This window comes from Somniosus microcephalus, unplaced genomic scaffold (genome assembly GCF_052327205.1).
Source record: "Somniosus microcephalus isolate GS21.2 unplaced genomic scaffold, FLI_Smic_1.0 unresolved_chr1, whole genome shotgun sequence".
Taxonomy (NCBI): Eukaryota; Metazoa; Chordata; class Chondrichthyes; order Squaliformes; family Somniosidae; genus Somniosus; species Somniosus microcephalus.
This window is the reverse complement of record NW_028225179.1, coordinates 154,597,549-154,625,074: the sequence shown is the minus strand read 5'-3', so window position 1 is coordinate 154,625,074 and position 27,526 is coordinate 154,597,549. Positions and strand designations below refer to the sequence as shown.

Here is a 27,526-nt window from a genome sequence, read left to right as displayed (position 1 = left end):
GTGCAAGGGTCAAGGATGTCTCCGAGCGGCTGCAGAACATCTTGGAAGGGGAGGGTGAACAGCCAGTTGTCGTGGTGCATATAGGCACCAACGATATAAGTAAAAAGTGGGATGAGGTCCCAAAAGCGGAGTACAGGGAGTTAGGAGGTAAATTAAAAAACAGGACCTCAAAGGTAGTAATCTCAGGATTGCTACCAATGCCATGTGCAAGTCAGAGTAGAAATAGAAGGATACTTCAGATGAATACGTGGCTAGAGGAATGGTGCCAGGGGGAGGGATTCAAGTTCCTGGGACATTGGAACCGGTTCTGGGGGAGGTGGGACCAGTTCAAACCGGACGGTCTGCACCTGGGCAGGGCTGGAACCGATGTCCTAGGGGGAGTGTTTGCTAGTGCTGTGGGGGAGGGTTTAAACTAAAATGGAAGGGGGTTGGGAACCTTAGCAGGGAGACAGAGGAAAGGGGAACAAGGATAAAAGCAAAAGATAGGAAGGAGAAAAACAAAAGTGTCAGTCAGAGAAATCAACGGTTTAAATCAAACGTGGCCACAGTAAATAATAATTCTAATAGGTCTAAGAGCGTTAAAAAAACAAGCCTGAAGGCTTTGTGTCTTAATGCGAGGAGCATTTGTAATAAGGTGGATGAATTGGCTGCGCAAATAGAGGTAAACGAATATGATTTGGTTGGGATTACGGAAACGTGGCTCAAGGATGGCCAAGACTGGGAACTCAACATCATATTATGGAAAGATAGGCAAAAAGGAAAGGGAGGAGGGGTAGCATTACTGGTTAAAGAAGGGATTAACACAATTGTAATGAAGGATATTAGCTCTGATGATGTGGAATCTGTATGGGTAGAATTGAGAAATACTAAGGGGAAAAAAACATTAGTGGGAGTGGTATATAGACCTCCAAACAGTAAGGAGGAGGTTGGGGATGGCATTAAAAGGGAAATTAAAGAAGCGTGCAATAAGGGCACAGCAGTCATCATGGGTGACTTTAATCTACATATAGATTGGGCTAACCAAATTAGTAACAATACTGTGGAGGAGGAATTCCTGGAGTGTTTACGGGATGGTTTCCTGGACCAATATGTCGAGGAACCAACCAGAGATCAGGCCATCTTAGACTGGGTATTATGTAACAAGAAAGGGTTAATTAGCAATCTTGTTGTACGAGGCCCCTTGGGTCGGAGCGATCATAATATGATCGAATTCTTCATTAAGATGGAGAATGAAGCAGTTGAATCAGAAACTAGGGTCCTCAATTTAAAAAAAGGAAACTACGATGGTCTGAGGAGCGAGTTGGGTAGGATTGATTGGGGAATGGCACTCAAAGGGTTGACGGTGGACAGGCAATGGCAAACATTCAAAGACCGAATGGATGAACTACAGAAGTTGTTCATCCCAGTTTGGCATAAAAATAAAACAAAAAAGGTGACTCAACCGTGGCTAACAAGGGAAATTAGGGATAGCATAAGATCCAAGGAGAGGACATACAAATTGGCCAGAAAAAGCAATAATCCTGAGGATTGGGAGCAGTTTAGGATTCAACAAAGGAGGACAAAGGGATTAATTAAGAAAGGGAAAATAAAATATGAGAGTAACCTTGCAGGGAACATAAAAACTGACTGTAAAAGCTTTTATAGATATGTAAAGAGAAAAAGATTGGTGAAGTCAAGCGTAGGTCCCTTGCAGTCAGAATCGGGGGAATTTATAATGGGGAGCAAAGAAATGGCAGACCAACTAAGTACATATTTTGGTTCTGTCTTCACAAAGGAGGACACAAATAACCTCCCAGAAATACCGCGGAACATAGGGTCTGATGAAAGGGTGGAACTGAAAGAAATCAGTATTTGTAGGGAAATGGTGTTAGGAAAATTGATGGGACTGAAGGCCGATAAATCCCCAGGACCTGATCATCTACATCCCAGGGTACTTAAGGAAGTGGCCCTAGAAATAGTAGATGCATTGCTGGTCATCTTCCAGAACTCGATAGACTCTGGAACAGTACCCATGGATTGGAGGGTAGCTAATGTTACCCCACTACTCAAAAAAGGTGGCAGAGAAAAAGCGGGGAATTATAGACCGGTAAGCCTGACATCGGTAGTGGGGAAAATGCTAGAGTCCATTATAAAGGATGTAATAGCAGAGTGTGGTAAACCACTGTTATAGTTATCACTGTATATTGTTCTCACTGTTCTCACTGTCACATCACTACACGAGGTCGCCTCTTGTCGCACTGTTATACCTGGGCTGACCACCTCCGACTCCGCCCATTACCTGCCCAGGTATAAAGGTAGCTGACTGGCTAGTATTCCTCCCTGTTGGATCGGATCACCCACGAGGGTGGGCTCTGTTATTTAGCCAATAAAATTGATATGCCTATCAATTAGTCCAATAAAAGGCGACGAGTTAAGAACGTAACTGAAGGTTTTTATTGGCTAAATAACAGAGCCTATCCACCCTCAAGGTACCGCCACCTTCCCTGTTCGCTAACCTCACCCCCGACTGCAAACCTGTCGCTACTAAGAGCAGGCGGTACAGCGCTGGGGACAGAGCCTTCATTAGCTCTGAGGTGCAGCGACTCCTGAAAGAGGGCATTATTGAGGGGAGCAGCAGCCCCTGGCGTGCCCAGGTGGTGGTAGTCAAGACCGGCGACAAAAATCGCCTGGTTATCGACTACAGCCAGACCATAAACAGATACACCCAGCTGGACGCATACCCCCTCCCCCGCATATCGGACATGGTCAATGAGATTGCACAATACCGCGTATTCTCGACCATCGACCTCAAGTCGGCCTACCACCAACTCCCATCAGCCCGGAGGACAGCCAGTACACCGCCTTCGAGGCGAATGGCCGCCTCTACCAATTCCTTAGGGTCCCCTTTGGTGTCACCAACGGGGTCTCGGTTTTCCAACGGGAGATGGACCGGATGGTTGACCAGAACGGACTACAGGCCACTTTCCCCTATCTCGATAACGTCACCATCTGCGGCCGCAACCGGCAGGACCATGACGTGAATCTGGAGAAATTCCTCCGTACGGCCCAACGGCTGAACCTCACCTACAATAAGGAGAAATGCGTGTTTAACACAGCGCGCCTTGTCATCCTTGGCTGTGTAGTAGAGAACGGAGTCATCGGCCCCGACCCCGAAAGAATGTGCCCCCTCATGGAGCTACCCCTCCCCCACTGTCCAAAAGCACTTAGGAGAACCCTGGGGCTTTTCGCCTACTATGCCCAATGGGTACCCAATTATGCGGACAAAGCCAGACCCCTCCTGAAAACCACATCCTTCCCCCTCACGGAAGAGGCGTGCGCGGCCTTCTCCCTCATTAAGGGAGACATAGCCAAGGCCACAATGCACGCAGTGGATGAGTCAATCCCCTTCCAAGTGGAGAGCGATGCATCCGACTTCGCCCTAGCCGCTACCCTTAGCCAGGAGGGTAGGCCGGTAGCCTTCTTCTCAAGGACCCTACAGGGCCCCGAGACCCGACACTCGTCGGTCGAGAAGGAAGCCCAGGCAATTGTGGAGGCAGTACGGCGCTGGAGGCACTACTTGGCAGGCAAACGATTTACCCTCCTCACCGACCAACGCTCGGTTGCCTTCATGTTTAATAACAAGCTGAGGGGCAAGATCAAGAACGACAAAATCTTGAGGTGGAGAATCGAGCTTTCCACCTATGATTATGAGATCTTGTACCGGCCCGGTAAACTGAACGACCCCCCTGATGCTCTTTCACGCATTACATGCGCCAGCGCGCAAAGTGATAGACTTCAGACCCTCCACAATGACCTCTGCCACCCCGGAGTCACCAGACTCTACCATTTCATTAAGGCCCGCAACCTGCCATACTCCATCGAGGAGGTCAGGACCATGACCAGGAACTGCCAGATCTGTGCTGAGTGCAAACCGCACTTCTATAAGCCGGACAGAGCAAGCCTGATCAAGGCCACCCGCCCCTTCGAGCGTCTGAGCATCGACTTCAAGGGGCCCCTACCGTCATCCGACCGTAATGTGTACTTCCTCAACATCGTTGATGAGTACTCCCGTTTCCCCTTTGCCTTCCCCTGCCCAGACATGACCAGTAACACGGTCATTAAATGCCTGAACAAACTCTTCGCCTTGTTCGGGTTCCCGAACTATATACATAGTGACCGGGGCGCCTCCTTCATGAGCGAGGAACTCCGTCAGTTCCTATTGGAGAGGGGTATTGCAGCAAGCAGGACCACCAGCTACAACCCCCGAGGGAACGGCCAGGTGGAAAGAGAGAACGCGACGGTATGGAAGGCCACCCTCTTAGCCTTAAAGTCTAAGGGCCTCCCAACCTCCCGCTGGCAAGAGGTCCTCCCGATTGCGCTGCACTCCATCCGGTCACTACTTTGCACTGCCATTAACACCACCCCCCATGCTCGAATGTTTGTCTTCCCCAGGAAGTCGACTACGGGAACCACCCTACCAACCTGGCTGACCTCTCCGGGACCCGTCTTGCTGCGAAAGCACGTGAGGGCCCATAAAACGGACCCCCTGGTCGAGAAGGTGAACCTCCTGCACGCCAACCCCCAGTACGCCTATGTGGCTTACCCAGACGGACGGGAGGACACTGTCTCCTTACGAGACCTCGCACCCTCACCCCCCCCTCCCAACCCCCCGAGTCCAGCCGAGGTAGACGGCATGCCGGAACCCCACGAGCCTTTGCCGACTACGCAGACACCAGCTTTAACACCGGATAATGTAACACCGCCGCTGCGACGATCGGAGAGGCTAACGAAGCCTCCGGACAGACTGACATACCAGAGCTGGTAATACACTTCACCCCGCCGGACTCTAATCTAAACAAGGGGTGAATGTGGTAAACCACTGTTATAGTTATCACTGTATATTGTTCTCACTGTTCTCACTGTCACATCACTACACGAGGTCGCCTCTTGTCGCACTGTTATACCTGGGCTGACCACCTCCGACTCCGCCCATTACCTGCCCAGGTATAAAGGTAGCTGACTGGCTAGTATTCCTCCCTGTTGGATTGGATCACCCACGAGGGTGGGCTCTGTTATTTAGCCAATAAAAACCTTCAGTTACGTTCTTAACTCGTCGCCTTTTATTGGACTAATTGATAGGCATATCACAGAGCACTTGGAAAGCAGTGACTGGATCGGACAAAGTCAACATGGATTTACAAAAGGTAAATCATGCTTGGCTAATCTACTGGAATTTTTTGAGGATGTAACTGGTAAAATAGATAAGGGAGAACCAGTGGATGTGGCGTATTTGGACTTTCAGAAGGCTTTCAATAAGGTCCCGCATAAGAGGTTAGCTTGGAAAATTAAGGCACATGGGATTGGGGGCAAGGTATTGACTTGGATAGAGAACTGGTTGGCGGACAGAAAGCAAAGAGTTGGAATAAACGGGTCGTTTTCCGAGTGGCAGGCAGTGACTAGTGGGGTACCGCAAGGATCGGTCCTAGGACCCCAGCTGTTCACAATATATATTAATGATCTGGACGAGGGAATTGGATGTAATATCTCCAAATTTGCAGACGACACAAAGCTGGGTGGGAGGGTATGCTTTGAGGAGGATGTCGTGAAGCTCCAGTACGATTTGGACAGGTTGGGTGATTGGGCAGAAACATGGCAAATGCACTATAATGTGGATAAATGTGAGGTTATCCACTTTGGTGGCAAAAACAGGAAGGCAGATTATTATTTGAATGGCAATAGATTGGGAGAAGGGGAAGTGCAAAGAGACCTGGGTGTTCTTGTGCACCAGTCGCTGAAGGTAAGCATGCAGGTGCAGCAGGCGGTTAAGAAGGCAAATGGTATGTTGGCCTTCGTAGCAAGAGGGTTCGAGTACAAGAACAAGGATGTTTTGCTGCAGTTGTACAGGGCCTTGGTGAGACCGCACCTTGAGTATTGTGTGCAGTTTTGGTCACCTTACCTGAGGAAGGACGTTCTTGCCATGGAGGGAGTGCAGCGCAGATTCACCAGGCTGATACCTGGGATGGCAGGAATGACGTACGAGGAGAGATTGTGTCAATTGGGCTTATACTCACTGGAGTTTAGAAGATTGAGAGGGGATCTCATCGAAACCTATAAAATTCTGTTAGGTCTGGACAGACTAGATGCAGAAAGGATGTTTCTGATGGCCGGGGAGTCCAGAACCAGGGGTCATATTCTAAGGATAAGGGGTAAGCCATTTTGGACTGAAATGAGGAGGAATTTCTTCACCCAGAGAGCGGTGAACCTGTGGAATTCTCTGCCACAGAGGGCGGTGGAGGCCAGTTCATTAAATATATTCAAGAAAGAGTTGGATATATTTCTTGAGGCTAAAGGCCTCAAGGGATATGGGGAGAAGGCAGGGACAGGGTACTGAATTTGGATGATCAGCCATGATCTCATTGAATGGCGGAGCAGGCTCGAAGGGCCGAATGGCCTACTCCTGCTCCTATCTTCTATGTTTCTATGTTTTTAATGAGACTGGAATCACATATAGACCAGATTGCGTCAGGACGGCAGATTTCCCTCCGTAAAGGGCATTAGTGAAACTGGAGTCACATATAGACCAGACAGGGTAAGGAAGGCAGATTTCCCTCTGTAAAGGGCGCTATTGAGACTGGAGTCACATATAGACCAGACTGGGTCAGGATGGCACATTTCCCTCTGTAAAGAACGTTACTGAGACTGGAGTCCAAATATAGACCAGACCGGGACAAGATGGCACATTTCCCTCCGTAAACGGCGTTAATGAGACTGGAGTCACATGTAGACCAGGGCGGCTCAGGATGGCAGACTTCCCTCTGTAAAAGGCGTTAGTGGGACTGGAGTCACATACAGACCAGAGCAGTTAAGGAAGGCAGATTTCCCTCTGTACAGGGCGTTATTGAGACTGGAGTCACATATAGATGAGGGCGGGTCAGGACGGCAGATTTCCCTCTGCAAAGGGAGTTAGAGAGACTGGAGTCACATATAGACCAGAGCAGGTCAGGACGCTAGATTTCCCTCTGCAAAGGGCGTTAGAGAGACTGGAGTCACATATTGACCAGAGCCGGGTCAGGACGGCAGATTTCCCTCTGTAAAGGGTGTTAGTGAGACTGCAGTCACATATAGACCAGACCAGGACAGGACGGCAGATTTCCCTCTGTAAATTGCGTTAGTGGGACTGGACTCACATATAGGCCAGACCAGTGCAGGACGGCACAATTCCCTCTGTAAGGGGCGTTAGTGAGACTGGATTCACATATAGACCAGACCGAGTAAAGACGGCAGGTTTCCCTGTGTAAATGGCGCTAGTGGGACTGGAGTCACATATAGGCCAGACCAGGTAAGGAGAGCAGATTTCTCTCTGTAAAGGGCGTTAGTGAGACTGGAGTCACATATAGACCGGACCGGGTAAGCACAGCAGATTTCCCTCCATAAGGGGCGTTAGTGAGACTGGAGTCACATATAGACCCATCCGGGTCAGGACTGCAATGTCCCTCTGTAAAGGGCGTTAGAGAGACTGGAGTCACATATTGACCAGACAGGGTCAGGACGGCAGATTTCCCTCTGCAAAGGGCGTTAGAGAGACTGGAGTCACATATAGACCAGAGTGGGTCAGGACGGCAGATTTCCCTCTGTAAAGAACGTTATTGAGACTGGAGTCAAATATAGACCAGACCGGGATAGAACGGCACATTTCCCTTCGTAAAGGGTGTTAGTGAGACTGGAGTCACATATCGGCCAGACCGCGTCAGGACGGCAGATTTCCCTCCGTAAACGGCGTTAGTGAGACTGGAGTCACATATAGACCAGACCGCGTCAGGATGGCAGATTTCCCTCCGTAAAGAGCATTAGTGAGACATGGAGTCACATATAGACCAGACCGGGTAAGCACAGCAGACTACCCTCCGTAAAGGGCATTAGTGAGACTGGAGTCACATATAGACCCATCCGGGTCAGGACTGCAATGTCCCTCTGTAAAGGGCGTTAGAGAGACTGGAGTCACATATAGACCAGACAGGGTCAGGACGGCAGATTTCCCTCCGTAAAGGGCGTTAGAGAGACTGGAGTCGCATATAGACCAGACCGGGTCAGGATGGCAGATTTCCTTCCGTAAAAGGTGTTAGTGGGACTGGAGTCACATATAGACCAGACCGGGTAAGCACAGCAGAATTCCCTCCATAAAGGGCGTTAGTGAGACTGGAGTCACATATAGACCCATCCAGGTCAGGACTGCAATGTCCCTCTGTAAAGGGCGTTAGAGAGACTGGAGTCACATATAGACCAGACAGGGTCAGGACTGCAATGTCCCTCTGTAAAGGGCGTTAGAGAGACTGGAGTCGCATAAAGACCAGACAGGGTCAGGACAGCAGATTTCCCTCTGTAAAGGGTGTTAGTGAGACTGGAGTCACATATTGACCAGACCAGGACAGGATGGCAGATTTCCCTCTGTAAAGCGCGTTAGTGAGACTGGAGTCACATATAGACCAGACCGGGTCAGGATGGCAGATATCCCTCCGTTAAGCATGTTAGTGAGACTGGAGTCACATATAGACCAGACCAAGACAGGACGGCAGATTTCCCTCCATTAAGCACGATAGTGAGACTGGAGTCACATACAGACCAGACCGGTGCAGGACAGCACATTTCCCTCCGTAAAGGGCGTTAGTGAGACTGGAGTCACATACAGACCTGACCGAGAAATGACCGCAGAATTCCCTCTGTAAATGGCGCTAGTGGGACTGGAGTCACATATAGACCAGACCAGGTAAAGACAGCAGATTTCCCTCTGCAAAGGGCGTTAGTGAGACTGGAGTCGCATATAGACCAGACCGGGCAAGGACAGCAGATTTCCCTCTGCAAAGGGCGTCAGTGAGACTGGAGTCACATATAGACCAGTCAGGGTAAGGATGGCAGATTTCCCTTTGTAAAGGGCGTTAGTGAGATTGGATTCACATATAGACCAGACCGAGTAAAGACGGCAGGTTTCCCTGTGTAAATGGCGCTAGTGGGACTGGAGTCACATATAGACCAGACCGGGTAAGGATGGCAGATTTCCTCTGTAAAGGGCGTTAGTGGGACTGCTGTCACATATAGACCAGACCAGGTCAGGATGGCAGATTTCCCTCCGTAAAGGTCGTTAGTGGGACTGGAGTCACATACAGACCAGACCAGGACAGGACGGCAGATTTCCCTCTGTAAAGAACGTTATTGAGACTGGAGTCAAATATAGACCAGACCGGGACAGGACAGCACATTTCCCTCCGTAAATGGCGTTAATGAGACTGGAGTCACATATAGACCAGACCGAGTAAAGACGGCAGGTTTCCCTGTGTAAATGGCGCTAGTGGGACTGGAGTCACATATAGACCAGACCGGGTAAGGATGGCAGATTTCCTCTGTAAAGGGCGTTAGTGGGACTCCTGTCACATATAGACTCATCCAGGTCAGGACTGCAAATTCCCTCTGTAAAGGGCGTTAGTAAGACTGGAGTCACATATAGACTCATCTGGGTCAGGACTGCAATTTCCCCCTGTAAAGGGCGTTAGTGAGACTGGAGTCACATATAGACCAGACCGCGTCAGGACGGGAGATTTCCATCCGTAAAGGGCGTTAGAGAGACTGGAGTTACATATAGACCAGACAGGGTCTGGATGGCAGATTTCCCTCTGAAAAGGGCGTTAGTGGGACTGGAGTCACATATAGACCAGACCGGGTAAGGACGGCAGGTTTCCCTCTGTAAAGGGCGTTAGTTGGACTGGAATCGCATATAGACCAGACCAGGACAGGACGGCAGATTTCTCTCTGTAAAGGGCTTTAGTGGGACTTGAGTCAAACATAGAGCAGACTGGGTCAGGATGGCACATTTCCCTCTGTAAAGAACGTTATTGAGACTGGAGTCACATATAGACCAGACCGCGTCAGGACGGCAGATTTCCCTCCATAAAGGGCGTTAATGAGACTGGAGTCACATATAGACCAGAGCGGGTCAGGACGGCAGTAATCCCTCCATAAAGGTCATTAGTGGGACTGGAGTCACATATAGACCAGACCAGGGCCGGACGGCAGATTTCCCTCCGTAAAGGGCGTTTGTGAGACTGGAGCCACAAATAGACCTGACCGGGTCAGGACGGCAGATTTCCGTCCGTAAAGGGCGTTAGTGAGACTGGAGTTACATACTGACCAGACCGGGTCAGGATGGCAGATTTCTCTCTGTAAAGGGCATTAGTGAGACTGGAGTCACATGTAGACCAGACCGGGTAAGGACAGCAGATTTCCCTCTGTAAAGGGCGTTAGTGAGACTGGAGTCACATATAGACCAGACCGGGTAAGGACAGCAGTTTTCCCTCCGTAAAGGGCGTTAGTGAGACTGGAGTCACATATAGACTCATCCGGGTCAGGACTGCAATTTCCCTCTGTAAAGGGCGTTAGTGAGACTAGAGTCACATATAGACCAGACCGCGTCAGGACAGCAGATTTCCCTCCGTAAAGGGCGTTAGAGAGACTGGAGTCACATATAGACCAGACCAGGTAAGGATGGCAGATTTCCTACTGTAAAAGGCGTTAGTGGGACTGGAGTCACATATAGACCAGGCCAGGTAAGGATGGCAGATTTCCCTTTCTAAAGGGCGTTAGTGGGACTGGAGTCACATATAGATCAGACCGGGTGAGGACTGCAGATTTCCCTCCATAAAGGGCGTTAGTGTGACTGGAGTCACATATAGACCAGACTGGGTAAGGACAGCAGACTTCCCTCCGTAAAGGGCGTTTGTGGGACTGGAGTCACATATAGACCAGACCGGGTAAGGACGGCACATTTCCCTCTGTAAAGGGCGGTAGTGAGACTGAGATCATATATGGACCAGACCAGGACAGGACGGCAGATTTCCCCCCGTAAAGGGCGTTAGACTGCAGTAGGAGCAAATTGGCACAGCAGGCAGTGAAAACCAGTTTTCTACCCATTCAGCAGGGGTGACTCATTTGGCTGTAAACAAACAAACAGTATAAAAGGCCATTGCTAGTGCAAGCAAGCACTGAGTGCGAGGTCAGCAGAGAGTGCTCTGAGTTTGGGTAAGTGTGAGTTAGGTTAAGTGGGGTTTTAGGTGCTCTTTTCAAACTTTAACTCTGTGGGTTGTAGTAATAAGGCCTTTCTGGTGCAGAGTGACTGTTGGTAAACCATTTAACTGGTGTAACTAGAGGGATTGATTTAATTTAAATCCAATTAATTAAAGGGGATACTAGCATCTAAAATCGGGCAGAGGGTGTCCATAACTAACAATAAAAAATTTAATTAATTACATAGAATGGAGCAGGTGATGTGCTACTGTTGCGAGATGTGGGAGCCGGTGAACCCCATTGAGGCTCACTGTGACAAGTGTCTGCTGCTACAGGAACTCCAGCTCCGTGTTGATGAGCTGGAGTCTGAGCTTCAGACACTGCGACTCTGTGTATCAGGAGGTGGTCACACCTATGAAGTTAAGTAATTCAGATGTAGCCCATGGTCAGTGACAGGACGGTGTGACTACGAGTGAGGCAGGTACGGGGATCCAGGAGGTAGAGCTGGAGGAGCCGCAGCCCTTGCTCTTGACCAACAGGTTTGAGGTTCTTACTCCCTGTGGGGACGGGAGCAGGGACTGCAGGGAGGATGAGCAACCAGGCCACAGCACTGTGGAACGGGGGGCCATTCAAGAGGGGGGAGTAAATAGAAATGTTGTAGTGGTAGGGGATAGTATTATTAGGGGGATAGATAGAGTTCTCTGCAGCCGAGAGTGAGAGTCCCGAAGGCTGTGTTGCCTACCCAGTGCCAGGGTTAAGGACATCTCCTCTGGGCTGGAAAGAAACTTGCAGTGGGAGGGGATGGATCCAGTTGTCGTGGTCCATGTTGGTACAAACGACGTAGATAGGACTAGGAAGCCGGTTCTGTTAAAGGAGTATGAGCAGCTAGGGGTCAAATTAAAAAACAGAACCTCAAGGGTAATAATCTCTGGATTATTACCTGAGCCACGAGCGAATTTGGCTAGGACAAATAAAATTAGAGAGCTAAATGCGTGGCTCAAAGACTGGTATGGGAGAAATGGGTTTTGCTTCCTGGGACACTGGCACCAGTACTGGGGCAGGAGGGAGCTGTTCCGTTGGGACGGGCTTCACTTGGCCAGTGCTGGGACTAGAGTCCTGGCGGATCATATAACTAGGGCTGTAGAGAGGGCTTTAAACTAACTAGTGGGGGGGAGGTTCCTAGAGAGCAAATAATAAAAATGACAACAGAGAAGGTCATAGACTTAGGTAGCAGTGGGGAAATTAAAAACCAGAGCGTGTCAGGAAGGGGCAGAAGGTATGGAGTAAAAGGTAAAGTAATAAAAAGGGCAAAAGCAGGAACTAAGTGTCACAAAACATATTTGAAAGTTCTCTATCTGAATGCACGTAGCATTCGTAACAAAATAGACGAGTTAATGGCACAAATAACTACATATGGGTATGATCTTGTGGCCATTACAGAAACATGGCTGCAGGGTGACAATGCCTGGGAATTAAACATACCAGGTTATTTAACGATCAGGAAGGACAGGCAGGAAGGAAGGGGAGGTGGGGTGACTATGTTAGTAAAGGAAGGAATCACTGTATACAGAGAAATGATATTGGGTCAAAAGATCAGGATAATGAAACAGTTTGGGTGGAGGTAAGGAATAATAAGGGGAAAAAAACACTAGTGGGCGTAGTCTATAGGCCTCCGAACAGTTGCAACTCTGTTGGACGGAGTATCAATCAGGAAATAGTTGAGGCTTGTAATAAGGGAACATCTATAATTATGGGGGATTTTAACTATCATATTAATTGGACAAATCAAATTGGGCAGGGCTGCCTTGAGGATGAGTTCATTGAGTGTATTAGGGATGGGTTTCTTGAGCAGTATGTAACTGAACCGACCAGGGGGCAAGCAACCTTAGATCTGGTCCTGTGTAACGAGACAGGATTAATTAAAAATGTCCTAGTAAAGGATCCCCTTGGAATGAGTGACCATAACATGGTTGAATTCCATATTCAATTAGAGGGTGAGAAGGTTGGATCTCAAACAAGCGTGCTAAGCTTGAATAAAGGAGACTATGAAGGTATGAGAGCGGAATTGAGTAGAGTGGATTGGGAAAATAGATTAAAGGGTAAGACGATACATGATCAGTGGTGTACATTTAAGGAGTTATTTTACAACTTCCAAAAAATATATATTCCACTGAGAAGAAAAGGGTGTAAAAGAAAAGACAGCCATCCGTGGCTAAGTAAAGAAATTAAGGATAGTATTCGACTAAAAACAAGGGCATATAAGGTAGCCAAATTTAGTGGGAGGATAGAGGATTGGGAAAACTTTAAAAAACAGCAAAAAATAACAAAAAGATTGATTAAGAAAGGGAAGATAGATTATGAAAGTGAATTAGCAAAAAATATAAAAACAGATAGTAAGAGCTTTTATAGTTATATAAAAAGAAAAAGGGTGGCTAAAGTAAATGTTGGTCCCTTAGAGGATGAGACCGGGAAATTAATGGTGGGAAATATGGAGATGGCAAAAACACTGAATGAATATTTTGTATCAGTCTTTACAGTAGAGGACACTAAGAATATCCCAACACTGGACAAACAGGGGGCTATAGGGGGGGAGGAGCTAAACACGATCAAAATCACTAAGGAAGTGGTACTCGGTCAAATAATGGGACTCAAGGCGGATAAATCACCTGGACCGGATGGCTTACATCCTAGGGTCTTGCGGGAAGTGGCGGTAGGGATTGTGGATGCATTGGTAATAATTTTCCAAAACTCCCTGGACTCAGCAAAGGTCCCGGCAGACTGGAAAACTGCTAATGTAACACCCTTATTTAAAAAGGGCAGTAGACAGAAGGCTGGAAACTATAGACCGGTTAGCCTAACATCTGTGGTAGGTAAAATTTTGGAGTCCATTATTAAGGAGACAGTAACAGGACATTTGGATAATCATAATTTAATAGGACAAAGTCAGCATGGTTTTATGAAGGGGAAGTCATGTTTGACAAATTTGCTGGAGTTCTTTGAGGAAGTAACATATAGGGTGGATAAAGGGGAACCAGTGGACGTAGTGTATTTAGACTTCCAAAAGGCATTTGACAAGGTGCCACACAAAAGATTATTGCTTAAGATAAAAAATCACGGGATTGGGGGTAATATTCTGGCATGGATAGAGGATTGGCTATCTAACAGAAGGCAGAGAGTTGGGATAAATGGTTCATTCTCAGACTGGCAATCAGTAACTAGTGGTGTTCCGCAGGGGTCAGTGCTGGGTCCCCAACTCTTTACAGTCTATATTAACGATTTGGAGGAGAGGACCGAGTGTAACATATCAAAGTTTGCTGATGATACTAAGATGGGGGGGAAAGTAGTGAGTGAGGAGGACATAAAAAACCTGCAAGGGGACATAGACAGGCTAAGTAAGTGGGCAGAGATTTGGCAGATGGAATACAATACTGGAAAGTGTGAGGTTATGCACTTTGGCAGGAAAAATCGTAGAGCAAGTTATTATCTTAATGGCAAGAAACTGGAAAGTACTGAAGTACGAAGGGATCTGGGGGTCCTGGTGCACGAAACTCAAAAGGTTAGTATGCAGGTGCAGCAAGTGATTAAGAAGGCCAATGGAATGTTGGCTTTCATTGCTAGGGGGATAGAATATAAAAATAGGGAGGTATTGCTTCAGTTGTACAAGGTATTGGTGAGACCGCACCTGGAATACTGCATACAGTTTTGGTGTCCATACTTAAGAAAAGACATACTTGCGCTCGAGTCAGTACAAAGAAGGTTCACTCGGTTAATCCCGGGGATGAGGGGATGGATGTATGAGGAGAGGTTGAGTAGATTGGGACTCTACTCATTGGAGTTCAGAAGAATGAGAGGCGATCTTATTGAAACATATAAGATTGTGAAGGGGTTGGATCGGGTGGATGCGGGGAGGATGTTCCCGATGATGGGTGAAACTAGAACTAGGGGGCATAGTCTTAGAATAAGGGGCTGCTCTTTCAAAACTGAGATGAGGAGGAACTACTTCACTCAGAGGGTGGTAGGTCCATGGAATATGCTGCCCCAAAAAGCTGTAGAAGCTACATCATTACATAAATTTAAAACAGAAATAGACAGTTTCCTAGAAGTAAAGGGAATTAAGGGTTACAGGGAGCGGGCAGGAATTTGGACATGAGTCTAGGTTCGGATCAGTCATGGCCCTGTGGGTAGCGGAGCGGGCCCAGGGGCCGTGTAGCCTGATCCTGCTCCTAGTTCGTGTGTCTAATTCTGTTAGATTCAGGAGATAGTTCTGTGATAGTAGATTGGCGGTTAGGATCAGATCAGACATGATCTTATTGAATGGCGGAGCAGGCTCGAGGGGCCGATTGGCCTACTCCTGCTCCTATTTCTTATGTTCTTATGTAGAGAGACTGGAGTCACATATAGACCAGACAGGGTCAGGACGGCAGGTTTCCCTCTCTAAAGGGCGTTAGTGGGACTGGAGTCACGTATAGACCAGACCGGGTAAGGATGGCAGATTTCCTTCTGTAAAAGCGTTACTGGGACTGGAGTCACATATAGACCAGACCGGTTAAGGGTGGCAGATTTCCCTTTGTAAAGGGCATTAGTGAGACTGGAGTCACATATAGACCAGACCAGGTAAGGACAGCAGGTTTCCATCTGTAAAGGGCGTTTGTGGGACTGGAGTCATATAGACCAGACCGGGTCAGGAAGGCAGATTTCCCTCCGTTAATCACGTTAGTGAGACTGGAGTCACATATAGACCAGACCAGGTAAGGACAGCAGATTTCCATCTGTCAAGGGCGTTTGTGGGACTGGAGTCACATATAGACCAGACCAGGACAGGACAGCAGTTTTCCCTCCGTAAAGGCGTTAGTGAGACTGGAGTCACATATAGACTCATCCGGGTCAGGACTGCAATTTCCCTCTGTAAAGGACGTTAGTGGGACTGGAGTCACATATAGACCAGACCGGGTCAGGACGGCAGGTTTCCCTCTGTAAAGGACATTAGTGGGACTGGAGTCACATATAGACCAGACTGGGACAGGACGGCAGATTTCCCTCTGTAAAGGGCGTTATTGAGACTGGAGTCACATATAGACCAGACTAGGACAGGACGGCAGATTTCCCTCTGTAAAGGGCGTTATTGAGACTGGAGTCACATATAGACCAGACTGGGACAGGACGGCACATTTCCCTCTGTTAAGGGCGTTAGTGGGACTGGAGTCACATATAGACCAGACTGGGACAGGACGGCAGATTTCCCTCTGTAAAGGGCGTTAGTGGGACTGGAGTCACATATAGACCAGACTGGGACAGGAGAGCAGATTTCCCTCTGTAAAGGTCATTAGTGAGACTGGAGTCACATATAGACCAGACTGGGTGAGGACGGCAGATTTCCCTCTGTAAAGGGCGTTAGTGAGGCTGGAGTCACATATAGACCAGACTGGGTGAGGACTGCAGATTTCCCTGTGTAAACCGGTTGGGTTTTTCCGTCAATCCCAAGCCTTTCCAAGCACACAGTTAGCAGGAACGGCAGAAAAACACACCTTGATTAACGTCGTCTCCCTCGACGTGGAGTCTGGCGCCTCTCCGCTTGCGGGCGCCGCCCCTCTGCGTGCCCCAGTCGCCGTCCCCTTGACCCGCCGCGACCCCCTCGTCGACCCTGAGGGCCAGCTCGGCTAGGCCGTCCATAAGCCGCGCCTCATCCTCCTCCCGGCACAGTGGCTCGAAGTGGGCCTGGCAGTACACCAGGCCCTGCCGCGTGCCGAAGAGATCGCCCGTCACCAGCGCCTCCCCGCAGACAGCGCACGTGAAGCAGCTGACGTGGTAGACCTCCTCCCGGGCCCGCATCACCATCTCCGAGGCCGGGATCCCCAGCTGGCAGCGGGAACACTGCTTGACGCAAAACCTCCTGGTGAAAGGGGAAAAGCAGAAAGGAGCAACGTTAACCGTGGCTCAGTGGGCAGCGCCCTCTCCTCCGAGTCAGAAGGTTGTGGGTTCAAGTCCCACTCCAGAGACTCAAGCACGAAAATCTAGGCTGACGCTCCCAGTACTGTACTGAGGGAGTGCTGCACTGTCAGAGGTGCCGTCTTTCGGATGAGACGTTAAACCGAGGCCCCGTCTGCTCTCACAGGTGGATGTAAAAGATCCCATGGCCACTATTTGGAAGAAGAGCAGGGAAGTTCTCCCCGGTGACATGACCAATATTTATCGCTCAACCCACGTCACTAAAACAGATGATCTGCTCATTATCACAGCATCAGCCATAGCTCAGTTGGTAGCACTCTTGCCTCAGAGCCAGAAGGTTGTGGGCTCAAGTCCCACTCCAGGGACTTGAGCACATAAAGCTAGGCTGACACGCCGAGGGAGTGCTGTACTGTCGGAGGTGCCGTCTTTTGGATGAGATGTTAAACCGAGGCCCCGTCTGCTCTCTCAGGTGTAAAAGAACCCATGGCACTATTTTGAGGAAGAGCAGGGGGAGTTATCCCCGGTGTCCTGGCCAATATTTATCCCTCAACCAACATAACAAAAACAGATTATCTGGTCATTATCACATTGCTGTTTGTGGGAGCTTGCTGTGCGCAAATTGGCTGCTGCTTTTCCCACATTACAATAGTGACTACACTTCAAAAGTACTTCATTGGCTGTAAAACGCTTTGAGACGTCCGGTGGTCATGAAAGGCGCTATATAAATGTAAGTCTTTCTTTCATTTTATTGCTGTTTGTGGGAGCTTGCTATGCGCAAATTGTGTGCCGTGTTTCCCACATTACAACAGTGACTGCATTTCAAAAAGTACCTCATTGGTTGTAAAGCGCTTTGGGACGTCCTGAGCTCGTGAATTGTGAGAATTTGGAAAAAGACTACCGACTTGCATTTGTATAGCGCCTTTAACGCAGTAAAACATCCCCAGGGGCTTCAGAGGAGCGTTATCAAACAGGATTTGACACCGAACCACATATTGGGGAGAGTGACCAAAGCCTGGTGGAGGAGGTGGGATTCAAAGAGGGTATTCAAGGAAGAGAGGAAGGTGGAGAGGTTTTGGAAAGGCATTTCCGAGCTTAAGGCCCAGACGGTTGAGGGCACGACTCCCAATGGTGGGGTGGGGTGAAAGGAGGAGAGGGGGGGGGTGTGATACACAAAAGGCTGGTGTCAGAGAACTGGAGAGAAGGGGGTCAAGGGTTTGGAGTTGGGGTTCGGGGTCAACTGCTGCGTGGCCCAGGTAGACGGAGAGGGGCAACGCCGAGTGAGAACGGAGCGGTTCCCCCCCCCCGCTGAAAGAGAGACGCCTTGCCATGCTTTACCTGTAGTAGTCCTCCCTGCAGTAGATGTCCCCGTCTTTGGCAAAGCAGGTGAGCTCCGAGCCCAGGGCGAGCTCGCACACGCAGCATTTCAGGCAGCGGGCATGCCAAGGCTTGTCCACCGCAAACAGGACGTAGCGGTCGTAGATCCCTTCTCCGCAGCCGGCGCACACCGCGGCCTTCTCACTCATATCGTGCTGTGCTCCCTGAGAGGAGGGCGAGAAGTAAACACATGTTGTGAGAGGATCTTTGCTCTGCTCCGAAGCTTAATTAAAGGGCCATGGCTCACGGTGCAGGTCCAAAAGGAGAAGGAGTGCAGGTAGAGAGAGAGAGAGAAGGTGGAGAGCGAGGATGGAGAGAGAGAATGTGGAGCGTGAAGGTGGAGAGTGACGATGGAGAGAGAGAAGGTGGAGAGTGAGGATGGAGAGAGAGAAGGTGGAGAGCGAGGATGGAGAGAGAAGGTGGAGCGTGAAGGAGGAGAGGGGGATAGAGAGAGAGAAGGTGGAGCGTGAAGGTGGAGGGCGAGGATGGAGAGAGAGAAGGTGGAGTGTGAAGGAGGAGAGGGGATGGAGAGAGAGAAGGTGGAGAGAGAGAGAAGGTGAAGCGTGAAGGTGGAGAGCGAGGATGGAGAGAGAGAAGGTGGAGAGCAAGGACGGAGAGAGAAAAAGTGGAGCATGAAGGTGGAGAGAGGGGATGGAGAGAGAGAAGGTGGAGCGTGAAGGTGGAGAGTGAGGATAGAGAGAGAGAAGGTGGAGTGTGAAGGTGGAGAGTGAGGATGGAGAGAGAGAAGGTGGAGGGGATGGAGAGAGAGGTGGAGAGAGGGGTTGGAGAGAAGGTGGAGAGAAGGGGTGGAGAGAAGGGGTGGAGAGAGAAGGTGGAGAGAAGGGGTGGAGAGAGAAGGTGGAGAGAGGGATGGAGAGAGAGAAGGTGGAGAGAGAGAGAAGGTGGAGTGTGAAGGTGGAGAGTGAGGATGCAGAGAGAGAAGGTGGAGGGGATGGAGAGAGAGGTGGAGAGAGGGGTTGGAGAGAAGGTGGAGAGAAGGGGTGGAGAGAAGGGGTGGAGAGAGGGGATGGAGAGAGAAGGTGGAGAGAGGGATGGAGAGAGAGAAGGTGGAGAGAGAGAGAAGGTGGAGTGTGAAGGTGGAGAGTGAGGATGGAGAGAGAGAAGGTGGAGAGAGAGAGAAGGTGGAGTGTGAAGGTGGAGAGTGAGGATGGAGAGAGAGAAGGTGGAGGGGATGGAGAGAGAGGTGGAGAGAAGGGGTGGAGAGAAGGGGTGGAGAGAGGGGATGGAGAGAGAAGGTGGAGAGAGGGATGGAGAGAGGGGATGGAGAGAGAAGGTGGAGAGAGGGATGGAGAGAGGGGATGGAGAGAGAAGGTGGAGAGAGGGATGGAGAGAGGGGATGGAGAGAGAAGGTGGAGAGAGGGATGGAGAGAGAGAAGGTGGAGAGAGAGAGAAGGTGAAGCGTGAAGGTGGAGAGCGAGGATGGAGAGAGAAAAAGTGGAGCATGAAGGTGGAGAGAGGGGATGGAGAGAGAGGTGGAGAGAGGAGATGGAGAGAAGGTGGAGAGAAGGGTTGGGGAGAGGGGATGGGGAGAGAGGTGGAGAGAGGAGATGGAGAGAAGGTGGAGAGAAGGGTTGGGGAGAGGGGATGGGGAGAGAGGTGGAGAGAGGAGATGGAGAGAAGGTGGAGAGAAGGGTTGGGGAGAGGGGATGGGGAGAGAAGGTGGAGAGAGGGATGGAGAGAAGGTGGAGAGAGGAATGGAGAGAGAGAAGGTGGAAAGAGGGGATGAAGAGAGAAGACGAAGAGTGAAGATGGGGAAGTCCCTGTCCTTGTCCAGAGCTCTGGTTAGACCCAATCTGGATTAACTCTGTTCAGTTCTGGGCTCCGCACCTCAGGAAGGATATATTGGCCTTGGAGGAGGTGCAGCGTGGATTCACCAGAATGATGCCGCGGCTTAAAGGGTTAAATTATGAAGACAAATTGCATAAACTAGACTTGTACTCCCTCGAGTATAGAAGATTAAGGGGTGATCTAAATTGAGGTGTTTAAGATGATTAAATGATTTGATAGGTTAGATAGAGAGAAACTATTTCCTCTGGTGTAGGGGAGTCCAGAGCAAGGGGTCATAACCTTAAAGTTAGAGCTAGGCCGTACAAGGGTGATGTCAGGAAGCACTTCTTCACACAAAGGGCAGTGGAAATCTGGAACTCTCTCCCAAAAAGCTGTTGAGGCAATTGAATATTTCAAAACTGAGATAGATTTTTGTTGGGTAAGGGTATTAAGGGATAGGGAACCAAGGCAGGTAGAGGGAGTTAAGATACAGATCAGCCATGATCTAATTTATTGGCGGAACAGGCTCAAGGTCTGAATGGCCTCCTCCTCTTCCTATGTCCCTTCCCAGCTACCTTGGTACAATTAACAGAGGTTTAACAGGAGATTTAACAGAGGTGTGCAAAATTATGAGGAGTTGCGATAGAGTAGATAGGGAGAGATTGTTTCCACTGGCAGGAGGTTCGGTAACCAGAGGACACAGATTTAAGGTAATTGCCAAAAGAACCGGAGGGGAAGGTGAGAATTGTTTTTCCGCAGCGAGTTGTTGTGATCTGGAATGCACTGCCTGAAAGGCTTTTTAAAAATTTGTTTATGGGATGTGGTTGTCACTGGCCAGGCCAGCATTTATTGCCCATCCCTAATTGCCCTTGAGAAGGTGGTGGTGAGCTGCCTTCTTGAACCGCTGCAGTCCGTGAGGTGAAGGTTCTCCCACAGTGCTGGTAGGGAGGGAGTTCCAGGATTTTGACCCAGCAACAATGATATACTTCCAAGTCAGGATGGTGTGTAACTTGGAGGGGAACTTGGAGGTGGTGGCGTTCCCATGCGCCTGCTGCCCTTGTCCTTCTAGGTGGTAGAGGTCGCGGGTTTGGGAGGTGCTGTTGAAGAAGCCTTGGCGAGTTGCTGCAGTGCATCTTGTAGATGGTACACACTGCAGCCACGGTACGCCGGTGGTGGAGGGAGTGAATTTTTAAGGTGGTGGATGGGGTGCCAATCAAGCGGGCTGCTTTGTGCTGGATGGTGTCGAGCTTCTGGAGTGTTGTTGGCGCTGCACTCATCCAGGCAAGTGGAGAGTATTCCATCACACTCCTGACTTGTGCCTTGTAGATGGTGGAAAGGCTTTGGGGGGTCAGGAGGTGAGGCAATCGCCGCAGAATTCCTAGCCCTCTGACCTGGTCTTGTTGCCACAGTATTTATGTGGCTGGTCCAGTTAAGTTTCTGGTCAAAGCAGATGGTGGAAGCAGATTCAATAATAACTTTCAAAAGGGAATTCAATAAATAATTGAAGGGGATAAACTTGCAGGGCCATGGGGAAGGAGCAGGGGGGAGTGAGACTAATTGAACAGCTCTTTCAAAAGAGCTGGCACAGGCACGATGGGCCAAGTGGCCCCCTCCTGTGCTGTAAGATTTGACACAGTCTCCGACTCTCCTGTCCGTCCCAGCTTCACATTCCAGCTGTCAATGTGAAAGAAGATGATCAGACATCACTCACCTGCTCCAAGTGCATTTCCAGACTGAGGTCGGCTTGGTAGGATGTATCTCCTTCCTCCAGCATTGTTTCCCGGATTTCTTCCTCCGGGAATCCGTGGATTAGCATGGCAGAATACTGGAAGCTGCAGCCCCCATCCATCCCCAATAAGGTCTTCTTCCGGCGGGGGAGGGGGGCGGCCCTTGAAACCCTCGGGAGTAGGGCGAGGCTGCGGCCTAGCGCGTCTCACAGCCTGGGCGACAGGTGATCCTCCTTCGAAGCAGAAAAGCAGGCAGCTGTTTGTCAAGATTGTAGTGATTGTGCTACACTTCTCATCTCTCGTCAACTCTATTTATACCCGGGACTCTCGCACCAGCGCTGCCAGTGCTGTGAGAGTGTGAGGTAACAGCCCGCGGGAAGGAAAGAACCACCTTGCATTTTTAGAGCACCTTCCATGACCTCAGGACTTCCTAAAGCGCTACACAGCCAATGAAGTACTTTTTTTGAAGTATTGTCGCTGTCGTAATCTAGGAAACACGGCAGCCAATTTGCACACAGCAAGCTCCCACGAACAGCAATGTGACAATGACCAGAAAATCTATTTTTCTTTTAGTGGTGTTGGTTGAGGGATTAATATTGGCCCCAGGACACTGGGGAGAACTCCCCAGCCCTTCTTCCAATAGTGGCCGTGAGGTCTTTTACGTCCACCTGAGAGGGCAGACGAGGCCTCGGTTCAACCTCTCATCCCGAAAGACGGCACCTCCGACCGTGCAGCACTCCCTCAGTACCGCACATGGGCTCGAGTCTCTGGAGTGGGACCTGAACCAGAATCTTCCCGCACATTCCTTCCAATGCCCCCAGCGACCTCCCATCTCGAGGTCGAGGCTTAGGGCCCTGCCAGACATCCGCGACCTCAGCCCAGACAGCCATTATTCATCTGTGACTGAGACCAGCGGTATCTTCTCTCATGGGAAGCCTTGTTTCCCCTCGTGGGGGAATCTCGAACAAGGGGGTGTAATTTCAGAATAAGGGGGCACCCATTTAAAACGGAAATGAGGAGGAATTTCTTCTCTCTGAGGGTCGTGAAGCTTTGGAACTCTCTTCCCCAGAGAGCTGTGGAGGCTGGGTCATTGAATATATTTAAGGTGGAGATAGACAGATTGTTGAACGAGAAGGGAGTCAAGGGTTATGGGGAGCGGGCAGGAAAGTGGAGTTGAGGCCAAGATCAGATCAGCCATGATCTTATTGAATGACGGAGCAGGCTCGAGGGGCCAAATGACCGACTCCTGCTCCTACATCTTATGTTCCCGAACCTTGACCTCCCTGAACCCCCTATATTCAGCAGCAATACCTGGAGAGCAGTAAGGTGTGTGAACTTGCCTGACATTTACCCATCTCTAACCCCCAGGGATGCTGAGCTACATATAATTCTGTTACTCTGGATAAGATCAGTAACAGCACATCCAAAAGGAATAGACCCCAGTAACAACCCAGGACTAAACCCGAGAGCGCGAAAGGGCAGTATCTGAGCCACTGCCCCACCCAGGCCCAGAGGTGTAGTCACTGTTGTAATGTAGGAAACACGGCAGCCAAGCTGCGCACAGCAAGCTCCCACAAACAGCAATGTGATAATGACCAAATCATCTGTTTTTTAGTGATGTGGATTGAGGGGTAAATATTGGCCCAGGACACCACGGGGAACTCCCCTGCTCTTCTCCGAAATAGTGGCCGTGGGATCTTTCACATCCACCTGAGAGGGCAGACTCGATTTAGCGTCCCATCCGAAAGACGGCACCTCCGACAGTGCAGCACTCCCTCAGTATCACACTGGGAGTGTCGGCCTGGATTTTGTGCTCACGTCTCTGGAGTGGGACTTGAACCCACAACCTTCTGACTCAGAGGCGAGAGCGCTGAGCCACGGCTGAGAGTTGTTACAGGATAAATTAATCTATTGACACACAAATGATATACCAACTAGTGTAACAAATAAAGGGCAATACATCAGCTGGGCAAACACTGGGTGAGTGAGTGAGCAGAGTGACTGTAGCTCCATTGGACCAGGGAGCAGTGACAGGCACTCAGGGGGTATCTCACAAGTCCTGCTCAGGGGGCGTCTCACAAGTCCTGCTCAGGGGGCGTCTCACAAGTCCTGCTCAGGGGGCGTCTCACAAGTCCTGCTCAGGGGGCGTCTCACAAGTCCTGCTCAGGGGGCGTCTCACAAGTCCTGCTCAGGGGGCGTCTCACAAGTCCTGCTCAGGGGGCGTCTCACAAGTCCTGCTCAGGGGGCGTCTCACAAGTCCTGCTCAGGGGGCGTCTCACAAGTCCTGCTCAGGGGGCGTCTCACAAGTCCTGCTCAGGGGGCGTCTCACAAGTCCTGCTCAGGGGGCGTCTCACAAGTCCTGCTCAGGGGGCGTCTCACAAGTCCTGCTCAGGGGGCGTCTCACAAGTCCTGCTCAGGGGGCGTCTCACAAGTCCTGCTCAGGGGGCGTCTCACAAGTCCTGCTCAGGGGCCGTCTCAAAAGTCCTGCTCGGGGGCCGTCTCAAAAGTCCTACTTGGGGGGCGTCTCAAAAGTCCTACTCGGGGGGTGTCTCAAAAGTCCTACTTAGGGGACGTCTCAAAAGTACTACTTAGGGGACGTCTCAAAAGTACTACTTAGGGGACATCTCAAAAGTACTACTTGGGATGACTCAAAAGTTGTTCTTAGGGGGCGTCACAAAAGTCCTCACTTCCTGCAGGTGGATAGCTCGGTTCACATGGTGGGAGGCTGTGATCCCCTTATCCTATGAATCTAGGCCCGTTTATTATTCCACAACAACCCAACAAAAGGTTTTCTTCTCCTCCGCCTGCTTAAACAGATTCCCCGATCAAACTTTAAAATGCAGCAATATCAAAGGTCTGGAATCACAGAAAGGAATCTGTTTCCCCTGCCGGAGAGCCCAGACACCGTGCGCGCGATGAGAGCCTCCTTTAATTGGCAAGGGAGCGGGACTTAACTGTAACAGGAGAGGTTTGGGATCAGAGTGCAGCTCTTGCCCTCAGGGGGCAATTCACAAACGGTTGGTTCTGTTCTGGCTGCTGCATCCCCAGCAGTGGAGGCTGCTGGATATCACAGCCAGCCCGGCAGTGGCAGCAAGACAGGGAGAGACAGAGGCTGCCCCCTCGTTTCACCGGCAATGATTCAGCTGGTAAGTGCTCCGAGACACACTGGCAGGGCAGAGGCACCCTTCGAGTGAGTCCCCACATTGTGCGTCAGTGCCCAGCGGAGACCTGTTAGCTGTCAGCACCCTCGCCTCCGAGTCAGAAGGTTGTGGGTTCAGGTCCCCACTCCAGAGACTTGAGTTCAAAAATCCAGGCTGGCGCTCCCAGTGTGATACTGAGGGAGTGCCGCACTGTTGGAGGTGCCGTTTTTCAGATGGTGCGTTAAACCGAGGCCTCGTCTGCTCTCTCAGGTGAACGCAAAAGATCCCACGGCCACTATTTCAAAGAAGAGCAGGGGGCGTTCTCCCCGGAGTCCTGGGGCCAATATTTATCTCTCAACCAACACCCAAAACAGATGATCTGGTCATTATCACATTGCTGTTGCTCGGCGCAAATTGGCTGCCGTGTTTCCTACATTACAGCAGTGACTATGACTCTATGACTACAGTTAAAAAAAAAACACTTAATTGGCTGTAAAGCGCTTTGGGACGTCCCGAGGTTGTGAAAGGCGCTATATAAATGCTATACGAGTTCTATCTTTTTCCCCATTAAGGTGAGTCTGTATCAAACTTGTCACAAGCAGTAGTGAAGTGTGATAAATGTCACCCCGCGAGGCTGCACATTACCTGCTAGTTAACTTCCCGTTCAACCCGTTAACCCAGTCGGCCTGCCTTGTGGGGATAACTGTCGCGTCACGCGGCTGATCGGCAACAGGAGGCCGCTGCGATTCTTAAAGGGGCCTCCGTGGTCGGGGGGGGGCGGTGGGTGCAAATCTTTAGGCCAAGCTTTTTTCCGTTGGATTTGCCGAGCGCACACCAACAGGGCACCGTCATGACACAAATCACCTGCAACCAGTGTGCTGGTCCGCCCAACATAAAAGGACGATGTCCCTTTAAATAATACTGTCAATTCTAACATCTTGAGATGCAGTCATTTTATACGGGGGTTGGTGGGGTGGTGGGGGGGGGGAGGGGGAGGGGGAGGGGGGCGGATGGTAAAACCCAGAAACACAAACGTTATTATCGTAAACCAATTCCTTATTATCACTTGGGGGGTGGGGGGGGGGGGGCGTCGGGAGTGGTTCTGATTGAACTCAGTACCTTTAATAGATATAACGCTGATTCTGCTGGGGTGGGTGGGGAGTAGTGGCATGTTTTGAAATTGTAAACTACATGGAGGGACACCTGATAACAAGAGTCTGTCGCAAGACTTGACGATAAATGGTTAGCAACAACCCATCTGTCTCACAGACACACACAGCCATTCATCCAACAGGTTTTCCTCGACCTTGTTTTAAAAAAAACCACAATCCATTAAAAGATATTCATTTCCCTTTTTGCCCGCAAATCAATCTTGCCTACGCTCAGCTTTGAACTTAAGCACGCCTGAAAAAGAAAACAAAGCAGAGTCGCTTTAAAACCAACATTAAAGAAAAAAACACACAATTAAGTATGGTACCTGCTGCACCGAAAGGTGAGGTGGAGGTGGTTCAGTGACTCGGGGAGGCTTCCCTGTCGAAGCGCAGCATCTTTCTGCCGGTTTTGGATCTTGACGCAACCTCTCGCCCGTCCCGTCCGCTCAGGAGCCCTGCTCTCCGCCGCACACCTGTTTACAACAATGAGACGCACGGATCCCATTGGCAGCCGGGTACTCCCCCGAGAAGCCCAATGGACGACTGATATATTAACAGGTAATTGCCAGTCTTGGGAGATGAAGACGGTGGCTGGGGGTGGGTGGGGGAAGACCAGTGAACTGCGACAAATTCGACCGGCAGCAATTCGCAGCTTAACCCTGCGGGCGCCGGAATGAAGTGATCGCAGGCCGCGAGACTTTTCAGGCAAATCCTCAGACGCCTCGGCAGCCATGTTTGGCCTCTGAGCGGCCCCGAGCCTGGAGGTAACCGCAGGCCGCGTTAGCGGACGCTTAACTCGTCTGCGCGGCGTGTAGCCTGACCGCTATTTTAACACAGGCATCACTTGAGACGGGATTAAACGCCACAACTAAAATGGCAGAGAGTGGGATGCCACGTGGGCCTGCTAGGCCCCTGTCCGCGGACATCGCCGGGCCTCGTTTCTATGGCGATGGGAGCACCACAGGTGGCGAGGGTAAACATGCAGGCGTATCGAGGAAACCAACAGCGTTCTGCTAAAGTATTGACGAGTTATTTAAGTGCCGAGTGGGGGAGGGGTGCGTCGTTAATACATATCTGTCCTTTGATGCAAGCTGGGAGTTACATACTGCCATGGGAGGTCCTGTCGGCCTGTGGTTAGATTCCCCTTTGCCGATCCAATTTCAAAAATCAAATCGTTGTTTGTACAAATTAGTGACCAGAGAACCACATCCAGGAACCACACGGACTCAGCTCCATCATCCTGTTCCCCCAGCACTTAAAGGCACGTAACTGGAATGACGAACTCGCTCACATACTGAGCCAGAAAGTCAATTGAAGGAGCAGGTGAATTATTAACCTATTACCCAGTGTGTATTGTACATGCACTGGA

At 50.2% G+C, this 27,526-nt stretch overlaps 1 protein-coding gene across 2 annotated transcripts in view; it reads right to left on the bottom strand.

The window, feature by feature from the left end:
* The window catches only part of LOC147096282 (LIM/homeobox protein Lhx9-like), a 90,378-nt gene extending 63,463 nt beyond the window's left edge, over nt 1-26,915 (bottom strand). Inside the window, exons 1-4 of one of the 2 annotated variants that reach the window (XM_085975131.1) lie at nt 26,484-26,915; nt 21,851-22,099; nt 18,313-18,515; nt 16,557-16,921 (exon numbers count right to left, since the gene is read on the bottom strand). In XM_085975131.1, the coding sequence (XP_085831257.1) occupies nt 16,557-16,921; nt 18,313-18,515; nt 21,851-21,988 (706 nt within the window). In that variant the 5' untranslated portion in view covers nt 21,989-22,099; nt 26,484-26,915. The remainder of the gene's footprint in view (nt 1-16,556; nt 16,922-18,312; nt 18,516-21,850; nt 22,100-26,483) is intronic. The other variant, XM_085975132.1, reaches the window with a different exon arrangement.
* Nucleotides 26,916-27,526: the final 611 nt, after the last annotated feature.